We start from the raw sequence: 21,218 nt of genomic DNA, 5'->3' as shown, positions 1-21,218 counted from the left end.
TCTACTTATATGAAATGTCTAAATAGCCAAATTTATGGACACAGATGAATAGATTAGTGGTTTCCTAGGGCTGGAAGTTGGAGATGGGAGATGGGGAATGACTATCAGTGGGTACAGGATTTCTATTTGAGATGAAAATATTCCAAAATTAGATTCTGGTGATGGGTGCACAACTCTGTAGATATACTAAAAACCTCTTAATTGGATAATTTGAAGTCATGAATTTTATGGTATGTAAATTATTTCTCAACAAATCTGCTTTAAAATAGTAATAATAATACATGGAAACTGGTGGTGTGGGCAGTATCCAGCCCCTCCATATGTTTGATGGGTCATTGTGGAGTTTTCAAGGTGTTTGTTCCCCAGGTTTCCTCAGTCCACACCTGCTAATGTCTATATCAAGGCTTTTTTTCACTTAGTTTCCTGCTTCAGCCCCTGGAGACTGTTGAGTGTGAGACTCCTTCCAAGAGAGAGTGGGAGGCAGCGTGCTGAGGGTCAGCATGGTTGCTGGCTGTGGAGCGGCCTTGGTGGGGCAGCGGCTGTTACACTTTCCTACATGTTCCTCCATCGTTTAGCTTCTCACCAGGGACATGTAGTATTTCAAGGTTTTTTAATTCAATAAAGCCAGGGAAGGGGAATAACACGAAAGCAGGAAAATAACTGTAATTCATCCGTTTTCACTCTGACTCCTTTAGGATTGTACTATATACATAATCGGCAGCCTCAGCCTCCTTTTTTCCTCTTAAAGATATAGCAGGAACATTTCCCCCACATTTTAAAAGCCTTATCACAAACATTATTCTAGGTTTTATATAATATCCCATTGTATGGATGCACCATAATCTATTTAAACACCAGTCTAACTGGACACTTTGGAAGTTTCTGATGTTTTTCTTCTAAACAATGTGAAAACCTTTGTGTGGAACTTTGGTGCATTTTAAAGTATTTTCCTCAGGATAGGTGCCCAGAAATAAAGTCACTAAGCAAGTAGTGTTAAGTTATTAGTATATATTGGCAAATTCCTCTTCAAAACTCTTTGACCAGTTTTCACAAGCAGATGAGGGGTATCCAACTTCACCAATTCTGGCCAAGCTGGGCAGCCTCTTTTTTTAACTGTTTGTTTGTAGAGGTGTCTCTCATCTCTTAGCTCCTGTCCTCCCCGCTCCCGGGGACCCAGCAGTGGTGCTGTCATGTGGTCCAGAAGACCCTACTGGTTGCCCAGATCCATGAAAACTTACATTTCCGTGAAGCATAATGAAAAAATAAATGAGCAACGGGACCATACATGCGTGGAAATGTGATGTATACAGAGGGCACGGGCAGGAGCGGGGCCAGGCTACTGGGCAGCCACAGAAGGGAGAGAGAGAGGAGAAGGAGGAAAAGAAGACTTTGGAGTCTACTTCACATCATTCAGAAAACTCGGTTTTGGGTTGAATAGGCTTAAATATTAAAGGCAAAACTATAACATTTTTAGACTACAGGAGGTTATTCTTCCTGGCCTCCAGTTAAAAAGATTTTTCAAAAAAGACTCAAAATGCACTAACCATAAAGGAAAAGATTAATATCACCTAGCTCATGAGGAGAAACTTCTGTTCACTGAAAGACATCATGAAAGGGGAGAAGACAATTCACAGAGTGGAGGACAAGAATTATGATTTATAATATACCAATGACCCCTACAAATCTATAAGAAGAGGGTTGTCAATTCAGTAGAAAAATAGGCAAGCGATTTGAGTACTCACCATACAAAATATGAGGAGCAAAAATACAAAAAAAAACCAACACAAAACAGTGCTCAGCCTCATTTGGAACCAAGGGAATCAAAAGTAAGATGGCAATGAAGATCTATTAATTGGATCCCTAGTACCACTACTCCAACTATGACTACCACAACACACACACACACACACACACACACACACACACACACACCCCAGATGGGCAAGACTGAAACTTGACAATACCCGAATGTTAACGAAGTGGTTGGGTGGGAAGACATTGCTGCAGGATGGTAACTCATAGGTCCAATTCTCTTCAGAAAAACTGGGTTAAAAAGCAATTAACCCTGGTTCATTATCACAGAACTTCTCAGGATCCTCAATGCTTATGTAAAAAAAAAAATCCTTTTTGAAAAATAATCTTGCAATCTATAATAATAAAAGGGTAATATGCTAATTAGACCAGACATCATTCCGGATGTCCTTCCTGACGAAGCCGGGGCCAGAGGGAAGCCAGCCTGGGTCCTGGGTGCCTGTGGGTGGTCCGAGCGAAGCCAGCCCAGGTCTTGGGTGCCCTCGGGCCATGAGGATGGAAGCAGCCCAGGTGCCAGGTGCCTGCCGGCGGCCGGAGGAGGGAAGCCTGGGTCCTGGGTGCTGGAAGGAAGCCAGTGCTAGCAGCCAGGGGAAGGAAGGCCTACTCTTGCACGAATTTTCGTGCATCGGGCCTCTAGTATCTAATAAAATGGAAACTACATTATAATCTATGACTCAGACATTCTGTTCCTGGATCCATATCTGTATGCCTGTGCTCCTGGGTACATGCACACAGCTGTCCACAGCAGCATTACTCCTGAGAGCCGGCAAATGGGAGCCACCCAAATGTCCATCAAGAGCAGAACAGATAAACAGTGATCATTCTACCTGCAAGGAGAGTCAGCTCCCAGTTGCCGTGCAGAGTAACGTGGGCAGAACGCCCAGCTGCAGTGTCGGAGAGTAAATAGAAGCACACAACAAGTCTGGCCAATCCATACGGCCTGGAGTTACACTGTCCAGGGAAAGTTGTGTAGCCGTGGAACAAAGAGCTTTCCTTGCTTTCCTCCCTTCCACCACCTGTGGCAAAGCCCCTGTGGTGAGCGCTCCACCTGCTTCTGGCCCTGGGGAAGGAAGGAGTCCTGGATTGTGATGATGGTAAACAGCTTCCAGAGAATCAGGCTAGTTTGCGCTCTGTTAGGGCAATGGGCAGCCAGTCTTATCAGCTCCACACTAATTCAGACTAAGACAGTAATGACTTGATACCCTAGTCTTACAGGCATTTGCTTAACCGGTACTTTGCAGCGTGCCCTGGAGCATTGGTGCCGTGGTCAAACACGTTTGGGAAACTGCTTATCACACAGCCCTCTTGGGGGGTCACAGCTTGCCCAGGCATGGAGCACCCTGGGAAGTTCTGTGATAACGGGCCAGGGTTAATGCTTTTTAATCCGGTTTTTCCCAAGAGAACGGGACCTGTGAGTTACCTCCTGCAGAAGGAGTGCGGTATGGACACCCTTTGGGAATCACCTCTTCGCAGGCGAGCGGTGGTCCGGTGGGGTTTTCACAGCGGTGGGGCTTTGGCAGGCTCTAGGGAGGTGGGTTTTTGGTGAGATAGTTTGCCCCTTTCATGGATGTAATCCTCTTTTGTTTTTGTTTTTTTCTTCCTCCTTCCACTAATTTGACCTTTTCATACCCTCCCCTCCCCACCTCTGTTTCCGTTCAGGAAACACAACTTTGCGCTGTCTGCACAATCTTGGAGTTCCTCTTTCACACGAATTTAGGCATCCATGTTATTGGGGTTTGGAAGTAAAGTAACAGCTAGGAAGAGTCTACCATGCGAGAAAGCCAGCGAGCCAGCGGGCCCTCATCGTTCCACCAGCCAGGCAGGGCGGTGGGGGACCAGCACCGGCCATTCCTCGCCGCCTGCGCTCACCGTGACTTTCTGTACCTGGGCGGCACCCGCACACTCACAGCAACGTAGTGTAGGGCTTTCATCGGCACCAGGTAATCTAACCATGCTGGGCCTTACCTTTTCTCACTCATCGTTCTATTTTAAAGAGCAACCAGTTGACACAGACGGCGTCACCCATTATTTTAGCTTCTGTATACCATCTTATGAACACACCACCATGCTCCCCCTCTCCTGCTGTAGACTTGTGGGCTCTCTTAATTTCTGGCTGTGACTTAAACACCAGTCTAAGCCATGCTTCAAAGAGCTTCCTCATGAGCACCCAGTGCTCTCGTGGAAGAGTTACTCCAGGGAACATTCCTAGAAGTAGACTTGCAGGGTCGTAGACCACATTTTAAGTTCTCTAGATATTGCCAATTGTTTTCTAAGGGGTTCCTGCCAATTTTCACCACAGCAGCTGCTTCTGAGGGTTACCATTGCACCCAGCAGCTGTTTCTGAGGGTTACCATTGCACCCAGCAGCTGTTTCTGAGGGTTACCATTGCACCCAGCAGCTGCTTCTGAGGGTTACCATTGCCCTACATCTTGGACACACTTTGCACCTTGAGACATTTTCATTCTTGTCAATCGAATGAGTGAGATGTCGTCTCGTTGCTTTCTTCCTCCCTAAATGCCACGTATGTCTGGCTTCATATGAATATATCATAACTCCCTCAGCCACTCCCTGCTGGTGGACACCCAGCCTGTTTCCCTGGGTACATCTGCTCTTGTTTTTGTGTCACAAATGGTGTTGCAAGACGCAGACTTGTGCCAACGTCCTGGCGTGCTGGCACTGTCACTGCCATCTGGAGTAGCCAGAACTCACGCCGCTGCTCAAATCAGCACTTTCATTTTAACATTTATTTTTATTAAACTCATTGGGTGGCATTGGTTAGCAGGATCATGTAGGTTTCAAGTGTACATGTCTATGATGCATGATTGCATGTGTGTCCACTACCCAAAGCGTTTTCCATTTTAAGAAACACTGACAGCCCTGGCCAGTGCGGCCCAGTTGGTTGTGTCTCTCCCTTGCACTGAAAGGTTGCACATGCTAGGGTTGTGGACTTGGCCCTGGTGAGGGGCCTGCAGGAGGCAGCCAACTGATGTTTCTCTCTCACATCAATGTCTCTCTCTCCCTCTCCCTCTCCCTTCCTCTCTCACTAAAAATTAATTTTAAAATCTTTTAAAAAAAGAAATACAAAAATCCTTTCCCAAAATTTTATAATAATTTTCAGTCCCACCAATTGTCTGTGAAACTATGCTCTTACCCATACTTTTGCCAATACTTGGTGACGTTGGTCTTTTACATTTTGACGATCCGCAACTCCCTGAGACCCACTGCCTCCCCTGCGTGGGGAGCTGAGGTTCTCCGCATCGCCTCCGCCGGGCACTGCCTAGGGATGGAGCGTGGCTTCCCTCTGGCCTGTGCAGCGTTATCATTCGTCTTCCAGGGCTTTTCTCACGGGGGATTTTAGTTCTTCATTTTCTAAACTATGCATATTGTTTCTCCTTTACAACTGTTGGGTTTCTTGCTTTGCTTAAGAAGGCCCTCCCACCCCAAAGTAACATAATACTAGATTTTTGTCTAATACTTTTACAATATTGTGTTGTTGTTTTTAACTGTAGGCCTTTATTTCACCTGCCATGTATTTTTACATATGGTGTGAAGCAGGGGCCAAAGGTCTTCAGTATCATTTAGTACCTAATACCTCCCTCCCTGCTGCCCTGGGCCACACCCACAGCAGCCAGTTCCTGGGCTCAGCCCCACTTGTAGCCACTGACCTCGTGGCCTGTGAAAGTTGTTGAATCTCTCTGTGCCTCAATCCCCACCGTCTGTGAAATGGACGAAATAACAGTCCTGCCTCATAGGGTTTTTGAGAGAATTAAATAGGTTAAACCACGAAAACACATAAAAATGGTATTCGGCACATAGAAAGCACACAGTAAGTATTAGCTACGTCGGTATTAGAGTCACATATTTTCTTGGGTCTGCTTCTGGACTTGTGTGTTACTTTATTTTTTTTTATTCCACAGCCCAGCATCATTTTCTTATTCTCATATCTTTCTAATATATGTTACTAGCTGCTGTGTTATTTGATGTTTCTTAAAAGGTTTTCATGATGGGAACTCTCTGGGTTACATATAGATTGTCATGTGCCGGCATTTAGTGACAGTCTATCTGTCCACCTAGGACTCAGTGTGTCCTTCCACTCGCCGAGATCTCCTGCGATGTCCTTCAACAGAATTTCCAGTTTTCATCATGCGGTTCTTTCTCCTTTCAAGTTACTTTGTAGCCAGGAAACTATAGCTTGCACAGTTCTGAGTGCAATGTTGTTCTGTTTGTAAATAAGTATTGCTGCATAAAGATAAATTACTCATTTTTAAATGTTTACCTTGTATTGACACCTTATTAAACTCTTCTATTGGCAGTCATCATTTTAATAAGTTTCTTTAGTTACCTAGTTATTTGATCATATTACTCCAATGATGATAATTTTTTCTTTTCTTTTCCACTAGAGGCCTGGTGCACAAAATTCATGCACGGGGGGGGGGGCGTCCCCTCAGCCCGGCCTGTACCCTCTCTCAGTCTGAGAGCCCTCAGGGGATGTCTGGCTGACATGGGGAGCGGGCCTAAGCTGGCAGTTGGACATCTTTAGCACTGCCACGGAGGTGGGAGAGGCTCCTGCCACTGCCGCTGCACTCACCAGCCGTGAGCCCAGCTTCTGGCTGAGCGGCACTCCACCGTGGGAGCACACTGACTACTGGGGGGCAGCTCCTGCATTGAGCATCTGCCCCCTGGTGGTCAGTGTGCATCATAGCGACCGGTCGTTCTGCCATTCGGTCTATTTGCATATTAGCCTTTTACTATAGAGAATGATTTACACCACTGATAAATTGTTCTCATTGTGTGGCTGAAATTCCCCAAAACAAGTAATAGTAGTAATGATGAACATTCTCTCTGGGTCTTGATTTTTGAGAAAATACCTTTGATATTTTTGTTTATTTATTTGCTTGTTTGTTTAAAATTAGACTTGTTCTTGTTTTCAGATGAACACTCTGTACTGTATTTAGGAACTTCTTGGTTCATTCTAATTTCATTTTGTCTGCCTGAACTTGTTCAATGAATTTCCTCCGAAAGGCTATGTACTTGCCCCACACCCACCTACTCTCCTGCCCTCACCAATTATTGGACTTGATATGAGAGGCTTAGATGATGATCTAAAAAAAAATTCTGTAAACACTTTACACTGTCTTCCATTTTTTAGTATGGCAAGTAAGGAAACTAATGATAGTTTGGTTATCTTTCTTCTTCCAGAAGCTTGTGAGCTTGTGGGAGCATCTCTCTCTTGTCTCTCTCCCTTCATGCCCCCCTTCCTCCCTTCTCAACCCCCATATCTCTCTCTCTCTCTCTCTCTCTCTCTCTCTCTCTCACACACACACACACACACACACACACACAATACTTTATTGTTGAAAGTATTACACACACACATTCTTTTCTCCAGCACTTTGAAAAATAATCAGTATATATCTAGGTAGCCTTTTTTCTGCCAGGACTTACTCAGAAAACAGAACATGCTCTGTGACATGTTTGCTCTAAGAGGGACCACAGGTGGGTGTGGGGCAAACACATGCCCTTTCTGTACCTGTGACTCTGAGAGGCTTCCGGAGCCAGCACCACCATGAGAAACAGAAGAGGTTTTTGTGACGGTAAAAGAGACTCAAGACTTTTAATAACCAAAATCTCAAGTTTTACTTTCCTCTCATAAGAGAGATGTAAAAGGAAAGAGAATCCTATATAAGAAAAGAGTAATATGCAAATTGACTGTACCTCCACTACGCCCACAAGCCACGCCCACAAGCCAATCAGGAGAAAGTATGCAAATTAATCCAACCAAGATGGCTGCGGCCACGGAGCAAGCAGGAGGCTTGGGTTTCCCAGGCAATGGAGGAAGCCAAGCTTTCCACACATCCTGGCCGGCCCAGGCCTCTGCTAAAGGCTACAAAGTTTCAATTATAGAAGATAAATAAATCCCAACAAAAATGGCTGCAGTCACAGAGCAAGCAGGAGGCTTGGCTCCGCTCAAGGCTACAAAGTTTCAATTATAGAAGATAAATAAATCCCAGATACCAGGGCCTCCACTTGGGTCGCCGGGGCGCGTGGCCAGCCTGAAAACCACCATAGGCCCCTCACCCAGGCTGCCCCATGCCCCAAGGGAACCCCCACCCTGATCTGGGACACCCTTCAGGGCAAACCAGCCGGCCCCCACCTGTGCACCAGGCCTCTATCCTATCTAATAAAAGAGCAATATGCAAATTGACCATCACTCCAACATACAAGATGGCTGCCCCTATGTGGCCAAAGATGGCTGCCCCCATGTGGACACAAGATGGCCGCCACAAGATGGTCATCACAATATGGCCAACAGGGGAGGGCAGTTTGGGGCGGACCAGGCCTGCAGGGGAGGGCAGTTAGGGGTGACCATGCCTGCAGGGGAGGACAGTTAGAGGCAATAGGGCTGGCAGGGGAACAGTTAGGCATCAATCAGGATGGCAGGGGAGTGGTTAGGGGGTGATCAGGCTGGGAGGCAAGAAGTGGTTAGGGGCAATCAGAAAGGCAGGCAGGAGAGCAGTTGGGAGCCAGCAGTCCTGGATTGGGAAGGGTGCAGGCTGGGCTGAGGGACACACACCCCCGTGCATGAATTTCATTCACCGGGCCTCTAGTTAGGGATATAAATGGGAAAGCTGAAATCTCAGAATGTAGATTTGGGCTTTTAAATAACTATAAGATTGTGCTCCCTGCCCTGAGGAAACTGATAGGGTTTGTTTGTTAGGTTTTGTTTTTCTCTATAAACAAGAAGAAAAGTAAAATTTCAAAAGACCACACGAATGTTCAGGGCTGTGGGGTAAGTTTCAAGGAACCGGGATCTGAGAACTTTGGCGGGAAGGTGCATGGCCTGTTATAGGGGACCTGCTTTGATTATAAAATCCCTGCACCTGCTATGGCAGCTCTCTGTGCCCATGGGAGCGGCAGGCTCACTTAGCCACCCACTGCCCACGGACCTACCATGCGGTTATCACCACTGTGACCACCGCATGCAGTTCAGGGTGCACTGAGCCACTGGTAGGACCTTGGACGCCCAGGTCAGGCCTGGCAGGGCAGCCACACGTGCCACCAAGGCGGCTCTGTGCCTGGGAGAGCCCTGGGAGGCCTCACTGCTCAGTGCCCCCTCTTCTGATGTTTTCTTTCAACCCCGTTACACAGTGTGCAGGCCTACCATTCGCTGCCCCTCGGCTGTCAGCGCAGTCTCCGGTTCAGGGCCTCAGGCCTCCCGGGTGATGCTCAGCACAGTGGCTGCCGGGGGCCTGGGGAGGGGTGCAGTTACTTGCTGGACGCACATCAGCTGCCATATGGGAGGGCACGTCCTCAGGCACAGGGGCAGTCTTCATGCTGAGGCGCTTAACTCAACGTTCTCCTTTCACCTGTCAGGTGGATGGAATGGAACCCTGGATTCCCCTTGAGCATCGACGCCAAGTGCCACAGGGATTTGCCTCGCGACATCCAGTTCGATAGTGAGAAGGGCGTGGACTTTGTTCTGAACTACTCGAAAGCGTAAGTCCAGGCGGGCTCAGGACACTGGGCAGCTCCTCTGCTGGCCAGGGCTGCAAGGGGGTTGGGGAGCAGCTCAGCCCAGCCTCTCTTCCCAGTGCTTCTGATGGAATCTTGGTCATAGAGTGGGCTCACAACCCAGTCACAGGGTATCCTGTATGAACAGTTACAACCTGAAGCCTCCTGACACGGGACAAGGCTGTTTCAGCCCAAAGCGGGGTTCTTTGATTGGAATGCCCAGCCCAGCCCCCACCCAAGTGGGGGAAACAGCCCGCTCCAGGGGAAACAGTATGCAGGCTGTCCCCTAGGGGGCAGGGCTCTGCCCTAAGAGCGGCCACCATGCCAGCGCTCCCTGGATTTACTTTTAATTTTTTTGTTCACACTTTATTAAATATTTTATTTTATTGCAGCAAATAATATAGTTTCTACATTTATTTTTTATGTTTTTAATCTTTATTGTTGAAAGTATTACATATGTCCTCTTTTTTCTCCCATCGACCCCTTATAATTCACTCCTGCTCCCCACCCCAGGCCTTCACCACATTGTAGTCTGTGCCCATGGGTTATGCATATATGCATACAAGTTCTTTGGTTGATCTCTTCCCACCCACCCACCCATCCACCCACCCCCACCCCCGACTTTCCCTCTGAGATTCGACAGTCTGTTCCATGCTTCTATGTCTCTGGATCTATTTTGTTCATCAGTTTATTTTGTTCATTAGATTCCACATGTGATACTTGTCTTTCTCTGACTGGCTTATTTCACTTAGCATAATACTCTCCAGGTCCCTCCATGCTCTCTCAAAGGATAAGAGATTCTTCTTTTTTACTGCTGCATAGTGTTCCATGGTACAGATGTACGATACCTTTTTAATCTACTCATCTACTTGATGGGCACTTGGGCTGTTTCCAGATCTTAGCTATTGTAAATTGTGCTGCTATGAACATAGAGGTGCATATATTCTTTCTGATGAGTGTTTCAGGTTTCTTAGGATATATTCCTAGAAGTGGGATTACTGGATCAAATGGAAGTTCCATATTTAATTTTTTGAGGAAACTCCACACTGTTTTCCATAATGGCTGCACCAGTCTGCATTCCCACCAGCAGTGTACTAGGGTTCCCTTTTCTCCACAGCCTCGCCAGCACTTGTCATTAGTTGATTTGTTGATGGCAGCCATTCTGACAGGTGTGAGGTGATACCTCATTGTCATTTTAACTTGCATCTCTCTGATGATGAGTGACTTTGAGCATTTTCTCATATGTCTCTTGGCCATCTGTATGTCTCCTTTGGAGAAGTGTCTGTTTAGGTCCTTTGTCCTCACCCTCTCTGGTGTTATCTCACTATGGGGCCCAGGAAGGCTTCACAGCAGGGCATCTGGCCTGGCCTTGCTCCTGGCCAAGCAGACACAGAGAAGTGGGGCCAGGATGCTGGGGCAGAGAGAGTACCATGTGTAAAGTCCGGACGTGGCTGGGCTTGCTCACAAAAACAGGTGAATTGTGAAATTTCCTGATGGCATCAAAGGAGGAGCATCTTATGTGTTTACTCACCACTCACTATTTGCAGTCTGAAGCTGGATTGCAGGAGGTTAGCAGGCTAATAAGGGAATGCCCTCTTTAAGGGAAATTGAGAAAGAGCTTCCTTCCCAGCAGAGCAGGACAGTGCAGAAATGTGACTGAGTTTGGGAGCATTGACCAGCCTCGTGCCAGGACCAGGGTGTTCGGACCCTCACCCACTATGAACTTCCCATCTGATGAGATTGGATGGGTAGCTCCTCGGAGGGACACCTTCTCCCTCATCCAGACCCCAGTCACCTTCCTGGGAAGGCAGCACCAGAAATGCTGCCAGGAGCCGCGGTTGGCCACTATGAGTCTGGATTTGCAACTTGTAAAGGGAATTAGAGCTACACTGCAAACGCTGGACTGGCGGCCTTGGGGGGTCACAAGAGAGAGCCCAGAGGTGGGAAAGAAGCTGAATGAAGACAGGGATGAAGACAGGGAACAGGAGAGTAGGGATGTGGTATGGACCAACCTGGGATCCAGTTGGAATTCAGATCACAGTGGGGACAGGTTGAGGGGAGAACCCAGGTTGATGGGCATCTGGCTTGTAGGGAAAGTAGATGATTCTTTAAAAGGGAAGCTGAGGAAGAAGAGGTTTGGAGGGGAAGATGAGGCCAGTGTGGGGGCATGTTGAGCTGGAGAGGCATGTGCAGCCTCTGCTGGTGGCCGGGTGGGCAGTGGGACACGCAGGCCCAGGGCTATGCAGAAAGGCTTCCGAGAGCATTGAGGCGAAGCAAGGTTGGGAGCCCTGCGAGGGACAGGGGACGGGAGGCAGGAAGAGGACTGTGAGTGAGGCTGACAGCAATAATTTACGTCCATCCCTGCTCCAGCCCCACACCAGCCACCCAGTGCTTGTTTGAAGAGAGACAACATTATTACATAAATTACATCTCCTTAAAAGAAGCTGGTGTGTGGGGGGAGAGCTGGCCCCTGAGGTGAAGAGCAGGGGCCTAGAGAGAGGATGTGGATGGGACAGAGTTCTAGGGAGGGAAGAAAGAGATGGGAGCAGGCTGGTGAGGCCTGGGGGTGGGGCTCTCGAAAGCTCAGAGGGAGCAAGAGAGGGTAAGATGAAAGGACGGAGAAGAGGGGCCTCGAGAGAGCTCATTCTCTTGGCTTTGGAAGCCAAAGCCATGAGTTTTTGGTTTGTTTGTTTTTTTAGAAGCATTGAAAAGTAAAATGAATAACCTCTCTCTATATCTCTATCTCTCTATATGTACCACATGCACTTCTTTTATATATATACTGGAGTCTCAGTGCACAAAACTCATGCACTCGGAGGGTGGTCCCTCAGCACGGCCTGCACCCTCTCGCAGTCTAGGCCTAAGCTGTCAGTCAGACATCCCTAGTGCTGCCACAGAGGCGGGAGAGGCTCATGCCACCACCACTGTGCTCGCCAGCCATGAATCTGGCTTCTGGCTGAGCGGTGCTCTTCTTGTGGGAGCGCACTGACCACCAGGGGATAGCTCCTGTGTTGAGCGTGTGCCCCCTGGTGGTCAGTGCATGTCGTAGCGAGTGGTTTAGTGGCCTTAGCATATCATTAGCATATTACACTTTGATTGGTGAACAGCCTACCAGATGACTGGACACTTAGCATATTAGGCTTTTATTATATAGGATACTAGAGGCCTGGTGCATGACATTAGTGCAGTGTGTGGGGGGGTGTCACTCAGCCCAGCCTGTGCCCTCTCGCAGTCTGGGACCCCTTGGGAACATCTTTGGGGACATCCCCCAAGGGGTCCTTAGCGCTGCTGCCGAGGTGAGAGAGGCTCCCACCACCACCGCTGCACTCGCCAGCTGTGAGCCAGGCTTCTGGCTGAGCGGCGCTCCCCCTGTGGGAGCGCACTGGGGGGAGCGCACTGACCATCACGGGGAAGCTCCTACGTTGAGTGTCTGCCCCCTGGTGGTCAGTGCACACCATAGCCACCATCGCCTTTTGTTATATAGGATATATTTATATATGTTTATTGTTGATAGTATTACAGATATCTCCCATTTTACCCTCCTTTCCCCCCCTCTTTTCAGCCCCTCCCCCCTCCCCAGGTCTTCATCACCCTATGCCTGTGTCCATGGGCTATGCATATAAGCCATGAGTTTCTATGGGAAGAAGACCCCACCTCCATCCCCCTCCCAGCTCAGAAACAAGTGGGCTCCATGCCACCAAAGCACTGATAGAAAATGGGCTTCTCCCCCTTCACTTCACAGATGTTAAGCCCCCGTCTTCTTGCAAACTTTAGAAGTCATCTCCGCCTTCTACTGATGCCTGTATACCAATCCTCTTTACTTCTATTGCATCTTGTTATGAAATAGGTGCTCTGTCCCGTTGAAAAAGAAATTTGTTGGGAAAATGTAGGTGGGGGAGGGGAGGTCAGAGACTCTCACCTAGAAGTTAAAATTTTTAAAATTATATTTGCTAAAGTAGCATATTTTTTCTTATTTAAAATGGGTCATAGAATAAGAACAAGAGTTAACACAAAGCCTCAAGTAGCATTTCCCTGAGAGGGGGTTTGCTCTACAGTCAGTTTAATTTGAAAATGTTGCGACCCTTTCCGCGGTGGTTGCGAGCTGCAGCTTGCATTGGAATCCCCTGGAGGCTTGTTAACCCCTGGATTTCTGAACCTGCCCCCAGGTGTCCGATTCAGATGCCAGGCATGGGCCTAGAACCTGCATTTCTAACAAGGTCCGGGTGCAGAGGCGGCTGGCCTGGGGGCCACACTGAGAACCCCTGCTCTAGATTGTAAGGCCGTGAGAAGCCCTGCCATGACATCTGCTCCACGTTGTCCCAATGCTCTCCAGACTCCTCCGAGGGCTCAGGTTGGGGAACCGGGGTTAAGGTGCATTTACCCTCCCCCTCTTCATTTTCCTCTCTTCCTCCTCTGCTCCTCAGCATAGCGCACCATTCCTTCCTTAAGCCTGCCCTAGAATTCTGATTCTCACCTTGAAACAAAAACACTTCCTGAGAGAGAAGCCCAACCTGCGTTTGAAGATTCACAGGAGGTTGCCAATCCGATGGAGGGGCAGAGGGGTGCATTCTGCGCAGGGAGAACTCGGGGGACTCAGGAGAGCCGGACTGGGGCCTGCGGGGCTGGAGCTGCAAGGGGGGTGCAGGTTTGACTTAACCGCGGCTGGGTTTTGTGAGGCTCATTTTAGGACAACTGGGCTTCTCCTGGTCACTGGGCGGCCAGGACAAACAGCCATGTTTCCCAGCGAGGAAACATAGGTCCAGATGCCGTCCTTCAGACAACCCTGTGGCGTGGGCCACCATCGAGCACTCCGCAGGTGCTGACAGATGGGCTAAGAGTCTGAATGCCCAGTACGCTCCAGGGGATGCCAATGCCGCGGGCCCATGGACCACGCATGCAGTACCAGGTTATTGTTGCTTTCCGGGGGGGCGGGGGGGGCGCGGGAGGGTCATCTATTAATCTATTAAAATTAGCAACAAGTATCAACTCATCTCTACCCTTTAAAAGCAAAAGGCTGCTGATTTAAAGCCTGGCCGGCTGGGGTTGATTCAGACGCCAGCTGCGCCATCTTGGGAGAGTGACGTTTTCGTACCCTAAGTTTCCTTCCTATAATGTGAGCCCCATGTTGCGTAGCTGCTAAAGGTGTTAGGAGCCTTGCGTGAACTCGTGTATGCGGTGTCCCCATGGTGACGTCACGTCTGGCACCCTGTAGGTGAGCTTCCTCTGTCTCTCCATTCTGGGCACTTAGAGGACGTTCTCCTCCGTCCTGTGTCTCCACTGCCTGTTTGCCAGCTCTCCTGGCCTCCCCCCCACCCCCCCCCCACCCCAGGGAGCAGGTGGAGCAGGTGGAGCAGGTGGAGCAGGTGGAGCAGGAGGCACCTGCTCTCTGCCTTTGACACCTGCTTATTGAGCTTTTGGGGGGGGGGGGGGGCAAGAGGAATCAAAACGGCCCCTTGGTCCCAAACCAAGAAGCTCTCAGCCTGGTGGGCAGGGCCGTGGAGACCTCTCACCGCAGCAGGTGGTGGGCGTGCTGATTGTCTCCTTGAGACAAACCCAATAAAGGGAAGGGCTCTGGAGAAACGCGGGCAGGGAGGCAGCCCGCCAGGACAGCATCCGAAAACACTCCTGAGAGAGAAGCCCAACCTGCGTTTGAAGACTCACAGGAGTTTGCCAATCTGATGGAGGGGCAGAGGGGTGCATTCTGCGCAGGGAGAACTCGGGGGACTCAGGAGGGCCGGACTGGGGCCTGCGGGGCTGGAGCTGCAAGGGGGTGGCCAGGAGCCCAACCTTCAGCAGGGGAGTGTGGTGGAGGTCAGGACCATGGGGGTCTGAAGCAGGGACTGGTCCAAGGGCTCAGCATTCTGCATGTCAGTGTCAAGAAGCAAGGGGCCCTGACCGGTGTGGCTTAGTGGATAGAGCATCGGCCTGAGGACTCAAAGGTCCCAGGTTCGATTCCGGTCAAGGGCATATACCTTGGTGGCAGCACATACCCAGTAGGGAGTGTGCAGGAGGCAGCTGATCGATGTTTCTCTCTCATCCATGTTTCTAACTCTCTATCCATTTCCCTTCCTCTCTGTAAAAAATCAATAAAATATATTTTAAAAAAAGAAGAAGAAGAAGAAGGGGTGGGGTGTCCTCTGCAGTGTGAGGGAATGACTCAGCACAGGAAACCGGGGTGGCTGCCCTCTGAGCTCCAACCCCCAACCTGGCTTCTGCTCACACAACTGTAATCCATTCTGCCCTCCCTCTGATGAAGTCCAAGATGAGTGGCTGCACACAAAATTTTGTGTGTTGGCCCTTTAAGAGGGTATCTGAATTTCCAGCTCTCTCTCTCTAGCAGACAACAACCCTGTTGCTTTTCATAGCCAGATGTTATGGGGGCACCTTTCTCAGTTCTGGTGCTCTGTGACGGGGAGCCCAGCTTGGGGTCCCATCCAGGGTTCTTTTGTCCAAACCCCAGCACATGGGTTGGGGGCCCCAAGACCATTTGGTTAAACCCCCTAATGGTCTGATGGGGAAAGGGCACCAAACCCGTGCCTGGCAGCCTACTCTGCACTGAAGGTTTCTGATAGAATCCACAAACCCAGGGCCTGCTCTGTGTCCCTGAGGCTTATCCACAGCAGTGTCACTCTGCCCATGGCTAAGCTCAGTCCTGCCTATGCAGAATTGGAACTCCTGGCTGAAGTGGCCAAAAAGGCTTTCCACACTGGGCCTCTGCCTCTGGGCAGCACTCTGAGTGACGGTAATGACCCATTTCCTCCGAGCCACCTGTTCTGCCTAGATCAAGGCCAGCCTTCCTCAGTAAGCTTTGCACCCTGGCGCCCCCCCCCCCCAACACCCCCCCCCCAAAAAAAAACCCTGCAAAACTGAAATGGAAAATGAAGACGCTGTTAGGAGGTAAGAAGCAGGGGAAATAGAGGAAACAAGAGCTCCTCCTCTCCCAGGCCAGGCCAGCAGCTCGGTGTAGGTATCCACTTGGCTGTGCCATTACCTGGCCTGTTATTACCTGGCTGTGTGGCCTCGAACAAGCTGGGTGCCTTCTCTTGGCGCAGCTTCCTCTTTTTACAATAACAGATCTTTAAGTCCCTTGTATCCAAGTTGTCTGTAAGTACATAGAAAATTTTATCTCTATGGGCCATGCAAATATTTTCCTCCTAACTCCACTTCTTCCTGGGTCCGAAGCTTCCTCTGCGCACTGCCTCATCCACCCTGTTCCAAGTTCAGAGACCCAGCTGGAGAGACTGTGACCACTCCCAGTGCGGAATGACTGACTGTGGACTGTGACTCACTCCCAGTTCCCCACACGGTGCAGTGTCCAGGACCTCCTTCCTGGGCACCGTCTGGCACTAGGACAACCTCAGGGCTGTGGGGACTGTAGGGACTTGGAAAGGCCTCTCCTTCTCAGAAACAAGTCCTTTCCACACTCAGATGCCACGTGAGATTTTTTTCCTCAAGTTTAACAAGGGCTTCTGTACCCAGATATTTACAAACAAGGAAGCTAGAAGATGGTGAGGGGAGAGGTAAATAGCATTCTTGGACCTCAGCAGCCTGCCTACTGGAGTGGAGGCTGCAACAAGCATGGGTATCAGACAAGCATGGCTGTAGAACAAGCATGGGTGTAGGACAAGCATGGGTGTAGGACAAGCATGAGTGTCAGACAAGCATGGGTGTAGGACAAGCATGGGTGTAGGACAAGCATGGGTGTAGGACAAGCATGGGTGTAGGACAAACGGGTGTAGAACAAGCATGGGTGTAGGACAAGCATGGGTGTAGGACAAGCATGGGTGTAGAATAAGCATGGGTGTAGGACAAGCATGGGTGTAGGACAAGCATGGGTGTAGGACAAGCATGGGTGTAGAATAAGCATGAGTGTAGGACAAGCATGGGTATAGGACAAGCATGGGTGTAGGACAAGCATGGGTGTAGGACAAATGGGTGTAGGACAAGCATGGGTGTAGGACAAGCATGGGTGTAGAATAAGCATGGGTATAGGACAAGCATGGGTGTAGGACAAGCATGGGTGTAGAATAAGCATGAGTGTAGGACAAGTATGGGTGTAGGACAAGCATGGGTGTAGGACAAGCATGGGTGTAGGACAAGCATGGGTGTAGGACAAGCATGGGTGTAGAATAAGCATGAGTGTAGGACAAGCATGGGTGTAGGACAAGCATGGGTGTAGAATAAGCATGAGTGTAGGACAAGCATGGGTGTAGGACAAGCATGGGTGTAGGACAAGCATGGGTGTAGGACAAACGGGTGTAGAACAAGCATGGGTGTAGGACAAGCATGGGTGTAGGACAAACGGGTGTAGAACAAGCATGAGTGTAGGACAAGCATGGGTGTAGGACAAATGGGTGTAGAACAAGCATGAGTGTAGGACAAGCATGGGTGTAGGACAAATGGGTGTAGGACAAGCATGGGTGTAGGACAAGCATGGGTGTAGGACAAATGGGTGTAGGACAAGCATGGGTGTAGGACAAATGGGTGTAGGACAAGCATGGGTGTAGGACAAGCATGGGTGTAGAATAAGCATGGGTATAGGACAAGCATGGGTGTAGGACAAGCATGGGTGTAGAATAAGCATGAGTGTAGGACAAGTATGGGTGTAGGACAAGCATGGGTGTAGGACAAGCATGGGTGTAGGACAAGCATGGGTGTAGGACAAGCATGGGTGTAGAATAAGCATGAGTGTAGGACAAGCATGGGTGTAGGACAAATGGGTGTAGGACAAGCATGGGTGTAGGACAAACGGGTGTAGAACAAGCATGAGTGTAGGACAAGCATGGGTGTAGGACAAGCATGGGTGTCAGACAAGCCTGCGTGTAGAACAAGCAAGAGTGTAGAACAGAATGGGTGTAGGACAAGCATGGCTTCAGAGCTCTTCCTGCCCTGTGAGGGGCTGGGATAAATGATAATGATTCCAGCCATGGACTGAAGGATGCCGCCAGCCTTATTCTCCAATTTCGAGATGCTGAGCCTACTGTGTGTGGCCGCCGCTGCCCTGCTGTGCTCCAGCACCCCTGGGCATCACAGCGTCACAATAACCTGCAGGCAGCTTGAGGAGGACGGAGGCTCACAGAGGTCACCAGCCTTGTGGCCCCAGGCCCCTCTCCTGAGCAGCATGGCTCCTAGGGGTCCCAGGGAAATCAGTCCAAAGGAAAAGCATTTGCCAAACTGAGGCAGATCCAGAACGGGAGTCTGCAAGCCAGGTTCACTCTGACAAAACACCCAAACTTCAGTCCTTTCCTTCCGCTGGTCAGGGCGAGCCTGAGGAGGCCTCCGGACTCTCACGCCTTCCGCTGACGATGCTCAGACAAAGACAGCCCACTTCCCTGGGAGACAGTCCTGGGCGAGTGCTGGGCCCTACGCAGCTCGGGCTGCTTCCTTGGGGAGGTTACTGGCTCTGCTTGGCTCTCCTGGGGGGGCGGGGGAAGGGGAGCCCACTGGAGGAGCACCTCTGGCACGGTCCCACGGCCCCAGCTTCTGCCACCCCCTCAGACCGTGCTCAATGCTGCCTGGGCCCCTCTGGTGCCAGGGGCCTGGGCTCGGCGCTGAGCAATGCAGACCCGCCTTTTAGCCAAGGCAGCAGGTGCTCACAGGTGCGTGTGCATGTGACCTCCTTCAGTGCTGCCGAGAGCGTCACAGGGCCAACCTGGGTTAGAGAAGGGTCAGCTTCTGTGAAATTGAAGGAGGAGTAGGGCCACGCTGGGGGAGCCTTCAGGGTATACTCACCCCATACGCTCAGGAGCAGAAAGAGGGGTGCAGGGTGTTGCAGGGCAAACCACACGTGCCAAGGCCCTTGCTTGAGTCAGGAGGCACCGAAGACAGCACGCGAGGAGGCCTGAACACTGGAGGAGCAAGCACTGCCAGAGGGGAAGGAACAGGTACCGGCTCGTTACTCTGAGCCATGTGTGTGCCAGAGAGAGAAACTGAGGCAGGGTGTGCCACTGCGAGCATCGGGCGGGTCTCCCACACCTCTGCTGTGCCTTGCTGGGATTCTGCGGGGAAGCCTGGGAAACTCCGCCCTTCCTCTCCACCTTTCCCAGGCCCATCCCATCCCTGCCTCCTCCAGGAGCCCCGAGGATGGCTCAGAGCTCGCTCCTTATTGCCTACAGCCTGCACTTTCAATTCATCCAGCGCCGGTCCCGGTTATTTTGCTGTCCTGTGTAATGAGCACTGGGAGATGTGTCCTCCTGGGCACCAGGCACAGAGCCCGGCTTCAGCAGAAAGTAAACAAGGGTTAGACTCACCTGAACCGCTAATCCCTCCGAAATCCAGGAGACTCGGGAGAGCAGCTGCACAGGCAATTTGGCCTCTGTCCCTGGAAGCTTGCACGGAGAACGAATGAAGGCATGAGCGTGTGGACAGAAGCATGCACGCGTGGATGGAAGCATGCACACAGGACTGGAGGCGCCGCACACTGTCCTCCATGGCAGGCAGCCAAGTTCTCACCGGGGAGGTGCAGGAGGGAGAGCATCGGGCAGGGGTGCCAGTTTCTGTCCTGCGTCTGCAAGGAGCTCCCCTCAGGAGCTGCCCTGGGCGCGAGTCCCCGCTGCCCAGGCGGGATCTAGAGGCTCCATCGGCCAGGGTGTGAGGGCTGCGCGGGGAGGGCAGCCCTCACAGTGATGCTGTGCCCTGCCTGCAGGATGGAGAACCTCTTCATCAACCGCTTCATGCACATGTTCCAGTCGTCCTGGAGTGACTTCGCCGACTTCGAAAAAATCTTCGTCAAGATCAGCAACACTATTTCTGGTGAGTGTGCCTGGGGGGCTCTCGTGGTGCTGGGGAGACTGCCTGGCCGTGGGAAGGGCCGCCCGCCCTGCTCCAGCAAGGCTGGCCTGCCAGGCCCGGCTGCCCAGGCCTCCCCTCGCTCAGGCGCTGCACATTCCATGTTCCCACCAACAGTGCGCGAGGGTTCCAGTCTCCACATCCTCACCGTTGCCTTTCGTTTAGCTCCATTTTGTGTAAGACATCCTGACAGGTGTGAGGTTGTTTTCACTCCCTGATGGGTCGAGTCACTGAGCATTTCTTCATACACCTGCTAGCCATGTGTATGTCTTCTTTGGAGAAATATCTGTTCAAGTCCTTTGCCCATTTTTTAATTGAGCTAATAGTTTTCTTTTGTTGAGTTGTGGGAGTTCCATTTGTATTTTGTACATTAACCCCTCATCACATATATATATGCTTTGCAAACACTTTCTCCCATTCTGTAGCCTGCCTTATGCACTGCTGTTTCCAAGGCTGTGCAGTTTTTTAGGATAATGCAATCCCGTTAGCCTATTTTTATTTTTGTACTCGAGAAAAGGGTGCCCCAGGAAACTTCTAAGGGCCAGCAAGGAGGGCAGGAGGTGCCACGGCCTGACCCAGTGATGGGCAGGGGGCGGGCAGGTGGAGCCCGGGGCCAGCCAGCTCTCTGGTGCCTGGGAGAGGGGACCCGGCAGGGCCCAGGCTGCCCCCCTGAGATCTCAGGCGGTGCCACGATTCGCTTCTCTCCTCCGCAGAGCGGGTCATGAATCACTGGCAGGAAGACCTCATGTTCGGCTACCAGTTCCTGAACGGCTGCAACCCCGTGTTGATCCAGCGCTGCACCAAGTTGCCCGAGAAGCTCCCGGTGACCACGGAGATGGTGGAGTGCAGCCTGGAGCGGCAGCTCACCTTGGAGCAGGAGGTCGAGGTAGGACCTAGTTGGCTGCAGACAGCGTCCAGGCCAGAGGCCCAGCTTAGATGGCCCGGTCACACTGTCCGACAGAAACCGCTTCCTGCTGGCCAGCGCCGATGGCCTGAGGCCACCACCCTCAGGTTCCTCTGCCGGGCTGAGGGGGAGAGCTGCCCGGGAGCAGCTGCTTCCTTCCCCTGGGCGTCCATGGGTCTGCCTTGTCCAACGCAGGACGAGG

The 21,218-nt window shown here is 50.8% G+C and overlaps 1 protein-coding gene across 1 annotated transcript in view; it reads left to right on the top strand.

The window, feature by feature from the left end:
* ALOX5 (arachidonate 5-lipoxygenase) overlaps nt 1–21,218 on the top strand; it is a gene marked incomplete at its 5' end in the record, with an annotated part of 57,230 nt that overhangs the window by 13,765 nt on the left and 22,247 nt on the right. The window contains 3 exons of the mRNA XM_079792931.1: nt 9,187–9,309; nt 19,970–20,076; nt 20,826–20,998. Coding sequence (XP_079649057.1) covers nt 9,187–9,309; nt 19,970–20,076; nt 20,826–20,998 — 403 coding nt within the window. The remainder of the gene's footprint in view (nt 1–9,186; nt 9,310–19,969; nt 20,077–20,825; nt 20,999–21,218) is intronic.

Source organism: Cnephaeus nilssonii (genome assembly GCF_951640355.1).
Source record: "Cnephaeus nilssonii genome assembly, chromosome: 16".
Taxonomy (NCBI): domain Eukaryota; kingdom Metazoa; phylum Chordata; class Mammalia; order Chiroptera; family Vespertilionidae; genus Cnephaeus; species Cnephaeus nilssonii.
Note: the sequence above shows the minus strand (reverse complement) of the source record. Positions and strands in the feature narration are given on the sequence as shown.